We start from the raw sequence: 15,997 nt of genomic DNA on the forward strand, positions 1-15,997 counted from the left end.
TATAAAAAAAAAAACCCAGAAAAGAATTACCAACCCCAAACTTATGAACAATAATATATAAAACGAAATGTATTAATAATTGTAAAATATTTTAACATTTACTAGTGCTGTCAAACAATTAATCGCCTCCAAATTAAGTTTTTGTTTACATAATGTGTGTACTGTGTATATTATATATATTATGTATATGTATATATATATATATACATATACATACATACAGTATATATTTTGAAAATATTTACATGTATATATTTATATTACAGAAATATATTTCATATATAAACAACATATTTTTCTTAAATATATACATGCATGTGTGTGTATTTATATAGACATAATAAATATACACAGTACACACACATATTATGTAAACAAACTTATTTTGGATGTGATTAATCGTTTGACAGCACTAATATTTACTAAATAATAAAAATAAGTAAATATATATATTTTATCAAATATTTTACAAAAACTTAAATGGATAGTTCAACTAAAAATGAAACTTCTGTCATTAATTCATTTTTGGGTGAACTATCCCTTTAAAAGCTATTAGCTACAGTTACAAGACTTGAATGCTCAATTGGTCATCATTATCAAACGTCAGGACTTGAACTATACAAATCATTTTATAAAATGATTTTTTTTGGTTTTTAATAATTTACATTGGTTTTAAAAAATAGTTTCTCAAACTCATGAACGGTCTTGCAGTTTCATCATTAACCACTAGGGGATTGCAAAGCCTCAGTTGGGAAATGCTGGACTGAACAATTCTGTGCAGCTCCACTAACGTATCAGCAGTGAATCAGACACTCACCCTGTCATCACTGATCTTGAGCACTTTGGTAAGGAAGAGCAGCAGCAGGTTAGTCCAGGCCTCGCGGTGGCTCTCAGACGTCAGGGTCAGGAAGTAAGCCACAGCGTCACTGCACACGCTAACAAACAGAAAAAGAGACTGCGTTTTAGCACAGAGGATTTCAATATTCCACAAACATCTTGAATACAGCCTTAGTGACCTCTGATAGGCTCCTCCCCTCATATGTCTTATATAACCCCCATCTGCCCTGCGACTTCCTTCACTCATCATGACCTAATCTCACCGAAATCCCCTTTAGCCTGGTTAAGCAGGTCTGCAGGACGGAACACAGCCAATGACTAGTGTCTCTGATAGTCTTCCTGCAGACAAGGAAGTCAGAGTCTGACCTGGCCTCTTTCTCATGATTGCACGCTATTAGCGGTGAAGTCTGAGAGTCGGGGACACGTGTGCTAAATGCTAAATGGAAGCGCACAGGTCTGAGACTCCGGGATAGAGTGAAATTAGTGCTGAGTGTAGTTCGTGTCTCGTTTTAAAGCTTAATTTGTTAGCGCTAATGTTTGTTACTCAACTAATCTAACAAAACGATGCCCTAATGGTGCATGAAACTCTCTTTCTCTGTTGGATCCACGCCAGAGCACCAATCGCAATTCAATAAAGCAAACCCACACTCCCACTTCAGGATGTGACCTTTGTCCAGCATAAAAATGAATAAATTGGAATGAGGAACCAACATGGCTTTTAATGCGCTGCTCTTCTGAAGTCTAAGTGTTTTTAGATTCTCAACATTACTACAGTCGAGGTCTTTATTTGACTCTAACTGCAAAACACCCTGAGAGTTTATCTATTAGGATCCTACAATTATTATACTAGAAAGATATCTTGTTCCTTGTTGTCTATCCTTTTTTACCTGGAAACTTGTCACATGATGGTAGTAAAACAGCAAATGCCATTTCATGTTGTCGTGGGACCCACAAGTGTGTGTGAAAGTGTGTTTTATTATTAACAAACACATACCAAGATGCTTAAAGACAGAAACTTAGGTAGAACATATTACATCCCTCCCTTTTTATAAAATATCCAAAATACTTTCATTTATGCTACAGTCATGAAGACGCATTGCTACTTGCCATTACTAGTTGGTGGCATGTGTTTGGATATATTTTGGATGTAGTATATTTGGATATAATTTGATTATACAAGCAAGTGCAGAATGTGTCATCAATATTTTTGGTCTATTTATCCAGAATAGTAATTACTTTTTAAAAAAAAATTTTTTTTTATTGTGTGTGTATTTCATTTAAATATATTTATTTGAAAGCTGCATTTAAAAATATATATATTATTACAAGTAATTTAAAGTAATTGTAACTTTTCTATTTTAATATAATTTAAAATGTATACTACAGAAATAAAACTATAGAGTCCCGTTTCTGCCACCGAGTAAAGAATAAAAAAAAAGGTAATTGCAACTTTTTATCTCACAATTCTGACTTTTTTCTCGCAATTGCGACTTTTTATCTTGCAATTCTGGCTTTTTTTTTCTTATAATTGATCGATATAAACTCCCAATTGCGAATTATAAAGTCAGAATTGTGAGATATATAAACTCAAAGCTTGTATCTCGCAATTCTGACTTTTTTCTAAGAATTGTGAGATATAAACTATAATATATAAAATTAATTCTAAGGGGGGGGGGAGACTGATATTTTCTCAGAACTGCGAGTTTAAAACTCACAATTCCGACTTGACTCGCAATTGCATGTATTAAAGTCAGAAGTGCGAGATATAAACTCGCAGTTCTGAGAAATAAAAAGTCAATTCTGACTTTTTCCACAGAATTGCGAGTTTACATCTCAGGACTCCTCGATGAATAGAAAGTTCAAAAGAAAATAATTGAATTAAAATTGAAATATTTTGTATAAATTATAAATATCTTTACTGCCACCTCTGATCAATTTAATGCATCCTTGCTGAATAAAAAGTATTAATTTCTTAAAAAAAAAAAAAAAAGTTTTTACCCTAAACTAAGGTAATACAAGCCAAAAACTCCTCTATTTTGATTTCCCAGGATCTTTAAGATACAATTTGATTTCTGTTATAGTGGCAGCGTATTATAAAAATATCAAAAGATGTCTCTAAGCTAAATGTAAAAGATATGAAGTGTACTGAAGACAGCAACAGCTATGAGTATGTAATTAGCTGAATAATGTTTACATGGCCGCAGGGTCTGACAGCACAGCGGTTCCAGTCACGAACGTGACAGTGATGTCTTACTTGAGCAGTCTCTTCTGCACCTCCTCCCAGGCGTCCTGCCTGCTCTGGTCCATGTACATGCGGAAGAGGATGCGCAGGCCACATGCCAGGCTGCTGGTCTCCTGTTTCAGCAGATTGGGCTTCGACTTCCCTTTGAAACCTGATCACACACACGGAGACACAGTGAGCTCTTATAATGTGGGATGGGAGAAGAAATCAAGCCAGACGTGACAAAGACTTTCCATTAGGCCACACAGGTGGCTCTATCTGATAACGGAGGACTTGATACGACGTGACCTGTAAGCTATGTGGCGGCTTTGGTAGATGTGGAGAAATAAACTCCTAATAATGGATATATTTATTGCATCTCAAGTTTCTAACAACAAAGAAATGATCATGAGTACTGACCAGCCTTCCACAGCGCGGTTCTCTGTTCGTTATTGGAGTTAAAGGCCTTAGCAAAGCGATGGGACTCCAGAAGACAGTCGAGCAGTTTAAACAGCTGTTCTGAGGTCAGGTAGCGATACATTCCCTGGTCCTGAGTATCCACATGTACGTCAGCGTCCAAAGCATCTCTCTGCAGGAAAACACACTTCATTTAGACTGTATAACTGACTATAACTTAGAGATAAAATCTTCATGAATCCTTTAATATAACCATTTTTACTCGATAATCATTTAAATGGTGTGACCTAGCATAAGGGGTTTTAAGCTTTTATTTTTTTTATTCTTATTAATATATTACATTTGACATGTTATTATTCATATATTATTTATATAGTAGAACTAAACAGAATTGCATTATTACTTAAAATTGTATTATTTTTATTTCCACACTTTTTTCTCGATAAATAATTAGGAATAAAAATAAAATAGAATGAAATAAAATAAATAAAAATAGAATTAAAAAAATAAAATAAAGTAATCAATTTATTTCACATAATTGTTGTTTATTCTGCATTCTGCTTTAAAACTATAACTTAAAATGTTTTTTGGTAATTGAAATATTAGATGAAAACAAACTTTAAAAAAAACTTAAATGAAGATTATAAATGTTTCTTGGCCACTAACCAAAATAAATATGTTTAAGTTAATTAAAACGGAAATAAATACATTGAAGCTACATAGAAAAAAATAAATATAAAATTACTAAAACTGAAAATAAAGGTAATTCAAAATATGAATAAATACTATAATAGTATAAAATAATGTTAAAATAACACTGATGTGGCCAACGCAATCTTGCTTATGACATTTCCTGATTGTAATCCCAAGTATGCAAAAGTAAAAAACAAAAAAAACATTTGTTTATAATCAGAGATTGTAAAAGATGGTACCTGTGCTGCTGCAAAGTTTTCAGCATCCTCCTTCTTACTAGTTGCAGGAAAGAACACAATGTTGTCTATGGTCTGAATGAGCTCCAGCTGGACGACACACTTTATGAGCAGAGCGGCAAACAGCCTTTGTTCCTGGGCTTCTGGGGAGATCGCATATGGAAACACAAAATGAACAACTGACCAGCTGATAGTCAGTATGTTCTGGGTGCTTTATGAAATCAGACTAAAATCTGTATAATAAAAATAATGTTAAATTTAATTCATGAAAATCATTAAGGATTATTACATGATTCTCTGGATTTTCTCGATTCTAACTGGTCATTTGTGGCATTCTGCAATCAAATACTGTTGTATTTGTGCTAAAATGTATAATTAATGAGTAACAATATCTAGCAATTTTAGTTTCAATATTGAGTTTCAAATCTTTCAGTTATGAAATATTGTGAAAAAAAGAAGAAGAAATAAAAGATCAATAAAGAACAATAATCTGGATGGTTGGCCACCCTGATACATGCCTAAAGCCACACTGAACTGACTCTGCCTGCGGTTTTCAGCCAAAGCCTTCTCCATACTGTTCACCGACTGCTGGTCATCTGACCGAGTCTGAATATCCACTGACTTCTGGGAAATGGAGTCCTGTAAGCACCAGATCAGTACTAATTAATATTCTAACATTAAAATGAACTCCTATAGCACTAGAAGAGCATCTGGTTGAGATGACCCTCCATGAACACTTAAACTTTGAGCACAGTCTGGAAATCGTATTTGCATACCAGCTGTTTATCAGAGTCTAGCTGAGTCACATGATCTCCCTCTGTACCAGCCGGTCTCCATGTCAACAGCCTGAAAACAACACAGAGCTGGGTTAGAGGGTGCAGGTGCCTTTTCCAGTTTAATGATATGGGTTGCCATGTCAAGCTAAATTAATAAATGTATTTTTTTTTTATATATATATATATAATTATGCCAAAAAGGAAAAAGGGTTTGGTAACAGGGCTGATAGTTTTACAGCTTTCATGTCTTCCATGTAAATTATTTTTAAAAATATCAATTTATTGCAGATATTTCTACAAATATCAAGCATTTAATAACAAAATCATAGTACAGGGGTGGCGAACGTCGGTCCTGGAGAGCCGCAGCCCTGCAGAGTTTTGCTTCAACCCTAATCAAACACACCTGAACAAGCTAATCAAGGTCTGAACGGTTACTAGGAAGCTACAGGCAGGTGAGTTTTAATTAGGGTTGGAGCTGAACTCTGCAGGGCTGCGGCTCTCCAGGACTGGAGTTCGCCACCCCTGTCATAGTAACAGGGTTGAAACTTTAACAGTTAATATTTAGCTACAAAATGTTTGTTCAAAAGAGAATTTAATGCATATATTTGTACAAATAGTGCATTTAAAAATCTATTTTTTACTTTAATAAAAAATCATAGTAACAGGGTTGACACGTATACAGGTAATTTAGCTACAGGATGTTTATAAGAAAGATAATTTATTGCAGATATTTCTACAAATAGAGCATTTATAATCCGTTGTTTACTTTACAGGCTCATAGCAACAGGGTTGACAGATTTACCATTCATTTAGCTACAAGATGTTTATTAGAAAGAAATATTGAGTATTATTCTAAAAATATTGAGTATTTAATAATCAGTTTACTATACAAAATCATGATAACAGGGTTGATATTTTCAGATTATGATGCCTACTGATAACATGTAAAACATGATAAAGACTTATCCTTAAAGAGTTCACATTCTAATTAAGACACTAGAATTTTTTTTTTAATTATGGAGTAACTGATTACTTTTATATACATTTATATAAGAGGGAAACTACTATTATTTATTTTATAAAATGACCCCTTAGGAAAAGAGTAAACCATCAATTCTGAAAAGAAAGACCTTTATGTGAACACTCACATGTGTGGGATGGTGGTTTTGAAGATGTCTAGCATACAGTTGCAGGTCTTGTCCCAGGTCTCGGCGTTAAACTTCTCGCCATTGAGGATGACCACGTTTTCAAGGCAATTAGTGCCTGATCTTGCTAATTGCTCATTATCTGTGAGGAGAGATGAGCGAGTGAGATCATGACCTGAAGTCATAATTCACATATGCATTTCAATGAACCGCCTACACACAAAATCTTCTAAACTTCAGCATTTTGAACAATGTTGTTTTCTCAACAGGGTCACTGTAAATGTACTGCAATTGTACCTTGTCTATTGCTGGTACTGAACACTCACCTTGCTGCACACACCAGTAGAGCTGAGAGAGGATATCATCTAACAGAACATCACTGAGAGATTCAAAGTACTGTGTGAAAACGTCACAGATAGCATAAAGTGCATGATTGCAGGTGGTGGTCATCCACTCCGCTTTCTGTGGGAAGATACAAAATAAAACATTAGCCACGGTTTTCCATCCTTGGCATGAAGATACTGGAGTGCTACCATATGATTATGTGAACGCCAGAGAGAGTCCCCTTCCAAACAATGGAAATGGAAAGTGACACTTTCTAAAATGGAAGGCTTATTATCTTCTAGGACAGGTTTCAGTGCTGATTAAACGGATCGTAGTTGATCCGTGATTCGTACGGACCAAGCCCCACGGTTCGGCACACATTTGATCCGCGGATTAATTGCAGAATGTAACCATGATAGTTTATCAATTGTACGTGTTTACACACGCAAGCGATTTTAAACCATTCTAGCGAATGAAAAGGCGAAATGGAACTCGATTCGTTACTCGCGCGCTGTTTTCTATCACAGCCGCACAAACATGAAGCTCGCACACGCAGAGAGGCGCATTTGACTGCGCGCGAACACCGACCTGAACCATCTTTCCTATCTCATTCACTCCTTGCCTTTGAACGGACGCATATACACATAAAATTATGACAAAATACTGATCTCGACAATCATTGTGGCAAATGCAGTCTGTTGTGTCTTAAGTGAACGAGAACAGCTGAGAAAGAAATCGGATGTGTATCATTAGGCTATACTGGATCCGTGCATCAGGTCTTAAAGTGGCAGCAGCCTAATAATACCTGCTGCTGTCATTATGCTCATCAAACCACAAAACACATTTTTGACAAAGATGAATCTATTTTTTAATTTATACAGTGAACACTATGCAGTTTTATTTTACATGATTTATTATTACATTTCTGTATCTGAATACTACCGACCTTATTTGTAATATTGTTCTGTTGTATTTATCTATGCTTGTAATTTGTGCAGCCTATTTGTTCTTATTTTTACTGGCTGTTCACTTGTCTCTTTAATAATGTTTGAACTTTCTTAGGCTAAGAGTTTTTGCTGTGGTATCATACTTTTGGAAAGCAAAGTTACATAGATTTTTTTTTCTTGCTGATCCGAAAAACGATCCAATCCGTGGCTCAAAAACCGTAATATGATCCGAACCGTGAGATTTGTGATCCGTTGAAACACTAGTGCTGATGTTGACTTGCCTCAGTCTGTTGCTCTGGAAGCTTCATGTTGTCGAAGATCCTGAACACAATGCGGAACAGATCCTGCCACCAGTGTTTCTCGTAGGTGTGACCGTACGTCTTCATCACCTCAAACATCACCGTCAGACCCCTGACAAACAAAACAAAAATAGATTGTTGGGATAAGGTGATTATAAGAAGATCTCAGTTTTTAACTGTTGGCAATAATAGTAGCCTCAAAACGGACACTTAAATCACACTTTAAAAGTTTATGGAAAATGTTTTGCTTGAAAATATAATTAATATAAATGATCGTTCCAAAGTTTGGGGTTGGTAAGATTTTTTTTGTTTGTTTTGAAAATCGTCTGCATTTATTTGAATAAAAAACAAACAAAAAAAACAGCAATGTTGTAAAACATTATTACAATGTATTATAACTGTCTTCCATGGAAGCACATTTCCGCCACTGAAAAAAAAATAAATAAAAAAGGTAATTGTGAGATATACACTTGCAATTCTGAGAAAAAAAGTCAGGCAGTTGCGAGTTATAAAGTCACTATTGCGTGATAAAAACACGCAATTGCGAGAAAAAACTTGCAAGATTTAAACTAAATTCTGAGAAAGAAAAAATCTCTACAAATATCAAGCATTTAATAACAAAATCATAATAACAGGGCTGAAACTTTAGCAGTTAATTTAGCTACAATATGTTTTTTAGAAAGAGAATTTAATGCAAATATTTCCACAAATATTCAGTGCTTAATAGTCAGTTTACTATACAAAATCATAGTAACAGGGTTGATACTTCTACAGTTAATTTAGCTACACGACGTTTACTAGAAAGATCATTTATTGCAGATATTTCTACAAATAGAGCATTTAATAATCTAAAGCATTTAATAATAAAAAAAAAGATTTAAACTAAATTCTGAGAAAGTCAGAATTGCGAATTTAAAAATTTAGTTTCGCAATTGCGAGAATTATATCACGCAATACTGACTTTATAACTGCACGTTTATATCATGCAGTTCTGAGAAAAAAGTCAGAATTGCAAGATGTAAACTCGCAATTACGAGGAAAAAAAAGTCAGAATTGTGAGATAAAAAGTCACAATTACCTTTTTAAAAAATGTTTATTCAGTGGCAGAAACAGGCTTCCATAGTTTTCGGTTTTAATATATTTTAAAATTTAATTTACGTCTGTGATGGCAAAGTAGAATTTGGTGTTCAAGAAGCATTTCTTATTGTCATCAATGCTGAAAACAGTGCTGGTTAATATTTCAAGGAAAACAGTGAAACTAAAATACAAATCTTTACAGTCACTTTTGAATTTCAATCGAATGTATTTTAATCAATTGAATACATGCTTGCTGAATAAAATTTAAACTTTAAACTTTACTGGGGGGAAAAAACACTAGGACCAAGTTAACTCATTCTGTAGTTTTAAACCTTTTAAAAACTATTTAAAAAAAAGATTTGAGATTTGTCTGTATTATAGGTTTGCCGCTAACCTGGTCCGGACGTCCAGCTTACACCTGTTGATGATGCATGACAGCTCAAAGAGGATGGGGAACCAGCCTCTCACCCAGACGCGGTCCTCCGGCGCAACATTCATATCATCACTGGTATAGTCTTTAAATGCCTGCCGACACAAAACACAGTTTGCTCACAGAGCCATATTTGATTTGCTTAGCACATACTTAAGCACATGCCAGAACACACATGCTGCTTGACTATAAGCTGCATTCACAGATCAAAAGGTTTTTGCCCCAATCTGGCAACCCTCATTGGGAAGCAGTGGATATCTCCATGTGGGTTGCCTTCACTAATCTCCACTTTAGAAACACCAGAGGACTAAAGCACTTAACAACCACAAACACAGCTCCTAACACAATCACCCTTCATGGAGAGCAGAAAACAGATCGTTTACATTTTCCATCTACTTAATAAAGGCCTTTAGTTTTTGCTCATTACGGCATCCGGTAATGAGAGTTTTCTCGTTAAAAGTGCCCTGTGGTCTCCTCAAGCGTAATCCATTTAGTGAATGTCTGTCTAAAGCCTGACCCGGGGTCAGATCATAATTCAGCTGTTATGGAGAGCGCACTCGTTAGCACTGACCTGAGGTCGGTCGGAGACGTATTTGGCGCAGTGGCGGATGAGACGGATTGCCTCCATGCTGGTGTCGGGGAAAGAAGCATTGCAGGCGAACTCAGACAGACATTTGACAGCATCCTGGAAGGAATCAATGGTAGCTGGAAAATGCTTCTCGAATACATTCGCTGTGAGGAGAGAAGAGATGACAGAGGCCTTTTACAAACAAAAATGAATTAAAAGTTCATAAATGTTCACAATGCAAATCTTCCTTTCCACTCCCACCCAGAAAAAAAAAATTATAAGTGTGGAAACTGATAAATGATAATGAATACCATAAATATAAATGAAATAAAAATAATAATTTTAGCTGTAATAATTCAAAGGTTTAATAGCTGTAATAATAAAAAAATAACAACAATAATTTTATAATACTTTATTTTATAACTATTTATAAATACTTATAATTAAATTAATAAACTATTCCTATAAAACGAAATTAATTTTTGGTCCAAAAAAAAAGAAACAAAAAAATTGACCAATAAGTGGAAGGATAAAAAAGGAAATGAAAAAAATAAACTAAATAAGAAAAAAAATATTTAAAATAAAATGCTTGAAATATATACTGCAACTAATATACAAGTCTAATCGATGGAGGTCCACCAGTGAAAATGTGTCTATTTAGCATTTTTTATTTTAACATTTCATTTTTTTCATTTTAGCATTTAGCAATTAAATTTAAACATTTTCATAATAAATTATATTATTGGAAAAACAGTGTTATGATCAGTATAAAAATACTATGATTTGTTTTTATTATTTATTATTTCATGCAAGTTTTTTGTGTTAAATTAAAATTAGGTTTAATTTAAATAAGGTTTCATTAAGAAATTAATGAATAAATGAATTAATTAAACAGTATTATATTAAAAACAGCTCTTCACGAGTAATTCCTAAAATAGAGATTTTATCTTGCATATTTTGTATCCTAAATCGTAGAATTCTTGATCTCCATCAGGCACTTACTGACAATGTGTCCAGTTGTCTGGAAGGCCAGCTCTACAATACTCTCATCCTGATCAGAGGCAGCGAGATGGAAAACAGAGAAAATGTTCTTCCACCCTGATCTAATATTCCCAGCCTGAGAGTTGACCATCTGGGCTATACAGCGGACCACCATGTCTCTAATGGTGGGAGATCTGTAGATAGAGAAGAAACATGTGAATAAATCAGGGAAACACACACACACACACACTCTCTCTCTCTTCATCTCATTCTGCAAGGGCAAACACGTGTAGACAAGTTCATTTTTCTCCATCAGTCATGATGGCTTTTGACACGGTGTTCACTCACTAAGCCTAATGAGTACTGCAGGGTCCATATGAGCTAATAGAACTTTCTCTTCTTCGCATCCTTCCATTGATGGAGAAGCTACTTTAAAAGTGAAGATTGCCAGGCTGCTTCTAATGTAAAGTAGCTAGACTATAGTTGAGCTACCTTTTGGAAAAATAGATGAAAATGGTTTATATAATATATGCATTTCACTACAAAATTTTTCTAAATTGTAACTACTAAGTGATGACAAAATGAATCTTTAAGCAATTCTTTGACATTAATTGCTCATAACCAGTTCTGTTACCTAAAATGATAGCCATTTTGAAAGTTTTGTAAACAGCAGAAAATAAAATAATCTATAAAAAATGTATTAAAATATAAAAAACTTGAAAGAAAAGTGGAAATGTTGCATTAGCAAATAACTAAAATAAAAGTTGAAGTACTAAAATTACTAAAACTAAACTGAATTACTCGCACTGAAATAAAAAATAAAACAAAGTAAAAAAAATATTTAAAAATGACAAAGAACAACAAAATTACTACAACAAACTAAAATTATAAAACATTACTAAATGTTAATAAACACTATAAAACTATATAAATAATCCTAAAATAACTTTTCATACATTTTTAAATGAATAATCATAGACTGATTCACTAAATTAACTGCCAATGCGCGCTATATATATATATATAAAGAAACTCCTGTAAATCTCTCTCGCGCGCTAGCGCGCTATATATATATATATATATATATATATATATATATATATATATATATATATATATATATATATATATATATATAAAATTATAGACATTGCAATTTCTACTATTTAATTATCTTAAAAATACTTTAAACATTAGTGTAACTAAAACAAAATTATACTTGAATTTTTTTGAAAATAATAATTAAAAAAAATATTTGAATTTTTCATGACTTTCAAAGCTGTGCCTACTTTACAGAAAAATTGCTTGTTATTGGAAAACCTACACAACAGAGCTACTGTCACTTGATTTAAAAATTTTGTTATTTGAACTTTTACTTATTCTCTATGGATCAATACACCACTAATGTTAATTAAGAACATGTTAATGTCGCAGGACTAATAAACAAGACCTTCTGCTTATGTCTGCATGGCATGTCCTGAAAGTCGAAAATGTTTACCGACACTTAAAAGGAGAACATTTTGTATATTTAAACTAAGCAGTGAACATGACGTAAAGAAGATTAAAAAATATTTGGAGGCAGGCACTCCAGTCTCCTGAATCCAGAGCAGAGCCCTTCAGAAGATGATGTTTAGAAGCAGTACATCCACCTGAGAGCAACAACAACTACATTCAGCACAAACCTTGTGTCTCTAACCCATCTTAAAGGGGTCATATGATGCGATTTAAATTTTTCCCTTTCTCTTTGAAGTGTTACAAGCTCTTGGTGCATAAAGAAGATCTGTAAAGTTGCAAAGACTAAAGTCTCAAATCCAAAGAGATATTCTTTATAAATGTTAAGAGTCAACCACGCCTACCTAAAACGGCTCGTTCTAACACGCCCCCACATGTCTACGTCACGATGTGGGAAGATTTGCATAACACCGCCCAAATGTTCACGCAAAGAAAGAAGGCGTAACTTTTATTCTCGCTGTAGTATTGTTGTTGCCGCCGCCGCCATGTCGTGAAGGCGCTGTGTTTCGTTGTGAAAGCGAAACTACTTTGTTTGGTCTTCCAAAAGAGGACGATATCCGCTTCGTCATGCCTGGAGCTCCATGCTGGTCACTGAGGAAATACATCAACTTCGCGCTGTGGATCGCCGGATCGGCTTTCACCGTGGACGAAGCGGAGTCCAGCCTGGGGTCGTTACATGTGGTTGCCACAAGCCCGCCGGCCGCACCGTACTCAAAAAAAATATTTAAAAATGACTCAAGCCCGCCGCCGCTCACTCAGGCCGGCCGGCCACCGCTCACTCTAGCCCGCCGTGTGAAACTGCTTTGTTTGGCCTTCCAAAAGAGGACACGACTAGAAATCAGTGGTTAAGTTGTATTTACAACATGATGTGTGCAGCGCATTTTATGGAGGACTGTTTCCTGATCCTGGAAAAGTAGACTACAATGCCGGCTATTCTGACTCACAAACTGTAAGTACGTTTTCATTTTAAGGATTTGCCACTGACGACTCAAACGCGAGTTTTGAGCAGTGTAGAGTAGCGCTTGTTGTTTGTCATTTCTCCGATCACAAATGCAGACATGGTTTTATGTTTACGCGGCACGATGCAACGCAACGTGAAAAAAAGACAGTTTAAGTCATTTTATACAACAGTTCGTTCTGGTTCTCAAACCTGATTGGTTGAGAACCGTGAGATATTGTACTGGTATCGCTACAGGAATGCCCTTTCACAATTTTGTATAATTCCGCTTGTTCTAGCCGGATCTATGTTTTTTTTTTTTTATTCACTGAGCAAATCATAGAGTACGTTAGTTAATATAAGAAGAAACGTCTAGATTCGCGGTCTCTCTCTCTCGCATTTGGATGCACGTCTTGCTGCATGTTTCTCTCTTATAACCTCATTATTTCTCACTAATAACCTAACTGAAGCAGCACATGCCCTTGATACGAATTCTAAACGTGACGTACGTTTAACCGTCAACTTGAGCTTTGAATCCGTGGCGGAAGGAAGTAGTTCCGCACAAAAGAGGGTTTTATTAGGCACTCCGTTGTTTCTTGTTTAATTACACACATAGAGCATAGAGGAGAAACAATAATGTACAGTATGTGGAAAATAATGTGTTTTTTTACCATTAAACAGCATAAACGCATTTCATTACACCAAATGATGTTCTTTTTAGCAACATCATATGACTCCTTTAAGCCGCTTTTCCAACTAAATTACCTGGAACAATTTGTCCCAGGAACTTTTTGCCCCCCAGACCTGTTGCTGTCTGTGTTTCCATCGCGGTCTAAAGTACCGAGAAGATTAGGCAAATAGTCTGGTGACATACTGTAGGTCTGCGAGCATTTCTCAATACCAAGAACGCAAATTTTAGACTTGAATCCACAGTAGTTCGGACTTCGCGAGTTCGACTCGGGAGTGTGAACTCCCATGGACAGGACGATGCAAGTCCGGTAATTCTGCAAACAGCAGCGTACGTGATAATGTCAGTCAGCTCGCCTTGGCTACTGCAATTTTCCTCACTGTATTTACAATAAGTCAAAATATGATATCAAACACCACTGCCTCTTTTCGGTTTCATTTAAACATTAATAGCAGCAGAAATGTAGTTCAGGGAAAGTACATACATTACAATGAAACTAAATATTATATCAAACATTATTGCCTCTTTTCATTTTCATTTTAACAGATTAATATAATAAAGACCAAAGATTACCTGTTAGATTTACCCAAAACTAATTATATGTTTAACCACTAAAGAGACTTCAGAACCAGCGGTAAATGTCAGAAGGACTAGCCAAGGTGAGGCTGCTCTCGTCGGGATTCTCGGGAAACATGAGCACTGAGCACCCGCTGATCGCGTGGAGCTCTCGTCTCCGAAATCGGCGAAGCACATTTTCAAATAGGTGCTGTCTTTATAAATAAACCACAGATTTAAGCTTTAAACAACTACATTCTCGCCTGAAGCTACATTTTATGATACAATAACAGTAATTTTTTTTTTTAATTAAGCGAATATATGGTGGTTGAAATACAATGTTGTGTGAACTCAACCAATCAGCATGTTCAGCGCCCAAGTCCCACCCCCGAAAGTTCCGGACCTTTGAAAAAGTACTACCTTGTGAGCAGGGACTTTCTAAAGGGCAACTTTTTACCTGGAACTTTATTTAGATCCTGGTTCCTGCGGTGGAAACACATTGAGTACCGGCCCAAAGTCCCTAGTTCCTGGGGAAAGTTCCTGCGGTGGAAACGGGGCTCTAGATATGTTTTATGTAGTAGTTAGTTTCACAAAGCTAAAGTCAAAGCATTCTGTTTTTTTGCTCCAGATTTCGAAAATATACACAATCTAAATTAAATCAAACACTGCTCATGCTGCATGTATGCAGCATCTTTGGATTGTGATTAAAATACAGTGGTTGCCTCTAATTTTAAATGGAGAGAGCACAGGTAAAGACTTAGGGCGAATTCCAAATGGCTTTTTTGGACATTCCAAAGTGAACACTGGAATCCCTTCATGAAGGGCCCTTTCAGAAGTCTGTTAGCGAAAGGGAACATGCTATGGTCACTTCACAGAAGTGATTTCCATTTGTGATCATGTGATCTTCGGTTAGGAGATCTTCCGATGCTTTTTAAAGCAAAGTTGGGGTTGATTTAGACTTCACACATTCAAACGTAAGTAGAACAGGCTAATTAAATTTGTCTTTATTTTAATTTAATACAAAATATTTCTCGTCAGTGATAGAAATATGATTTAAGATGGTAGTGTAAGCAAGTTTAGTTTTAAAATGTTTAATAGTAAATAAGACACACTTAGACAATATTTGAATAAAATAATAATAAGAAGAAATATTTAACGTTATTTGCAACAACTGATGGAGTGCTGAATGCTGCATGCACACATAACGTTGTCAAGGTAACATTTGGTCAGTCATTCCCTTCATCAAGGGAGTTCCAAACTCTTATAGGAGACAGTAATGCCCTGCATGCTTCAAAGAACACACTCCAAGGGCTCTGCCCTTCGAAGGGAGTAGAGCGTAGGGATGCTCATTTCC

The 15,997-nt window shown here is 35.2% G+C and overlaps 2 protein-coding genes across 6 annotated transcripts in view; one reads left to right on the forward strand and one right to left on the reverse strand.

The window, feature by feature from the left end:
- Nucleotides 1–8,270, forward strand: part of LOC107595142 (centrosome and spindle pole-associated protein 1-like) — a 38,383-nt gene extending 30,113 nt beyond the window's left edge. Inside the window, exons 29-30 of the transcript XR_001610237.1 lie at nt 1,334–1,336; nt 8,260–8,270. The gene's annotated coding sequence lies outside the window, so the exon portion shown is untranslated. The remainder of the gene's footprint in view (nt 1–1,333; nt 1,337–8,259) is intronic.
- The window catches only part of LOC107595140 (brefeldin A-inhibited guanine nucleotide-exchange protein 1-like), a 96,104-nt gene that overhangs the window by 1,910 nt on the left and 78,197 nt on the right, over nt 1–15,997 (reverse strand). For 4 of the 5 annotated variants that reach the window (XM_016285462.1, XM_016285461.1, XM_016285458.1 and 1 more), the window contains 12 exons: nt 10,973–11,145; nt 9,974–10,134; nt 9,367–9,497; nt 7,878–8,007; nt 6,652–6,787; nt 6,329–6,467; nt 5,181–5,250; nt 4,923–5,043; nt 4,408–4,547; nt 3,479–3,647; nt 3,092–3,230; nt 818–935 (listed from right to left, as the gene is read on the reverse strand). In XM_016285462.1, the coding sequence (XP_016140948.1) occupies nt 818–935; nt 3,092–3,230; nt 3,479–3,647; nt 4,408–4,547; nt 4,923–5,043; nt 5,181–5,250; nt 6,329–6,467; nt 6,652–6,787; nt 7,878–8,007; nt 9,367–9,497; nt 9,974–10,134; nt 10,973–11,145 (1,627 nt within the window). The remainder of the gene's footprint in view (nt 1–817; nt 936–3,091; nt 3,231–3,478; nt 3,648–4,407; nt 4,548–4,922; nt 5,044–5,180; nt 5,251–6,328; nt 6,468–6,651; nt 6,788–7,877; nt 8,008–9,366; nt 9,498–9,973; nt 10,135–10,972; nt 11,146–15,997) is intronic. The other variant, XM_016285457.1, reaches the window with a different exon arrangement.

Source organism: Sinocyclocheilus grahami, unplaced genomic scaffold (genome assembly GCF_001515645.1).
Source record: "Sinocyclocheilus grahami isolate Dianchi unplaced genomic scaffold, SAMN03320097.WGS_v1.1 scaffold197.1, whole genome shotgun sequence".
NCBI classification, from domain to species: Eukaryota; Metazoa; Chordata; class Actinopteri; order Cypriniformes; family Cyprinidae; genus Sinocyclocheilus; species Sinocyclocheilus grahami.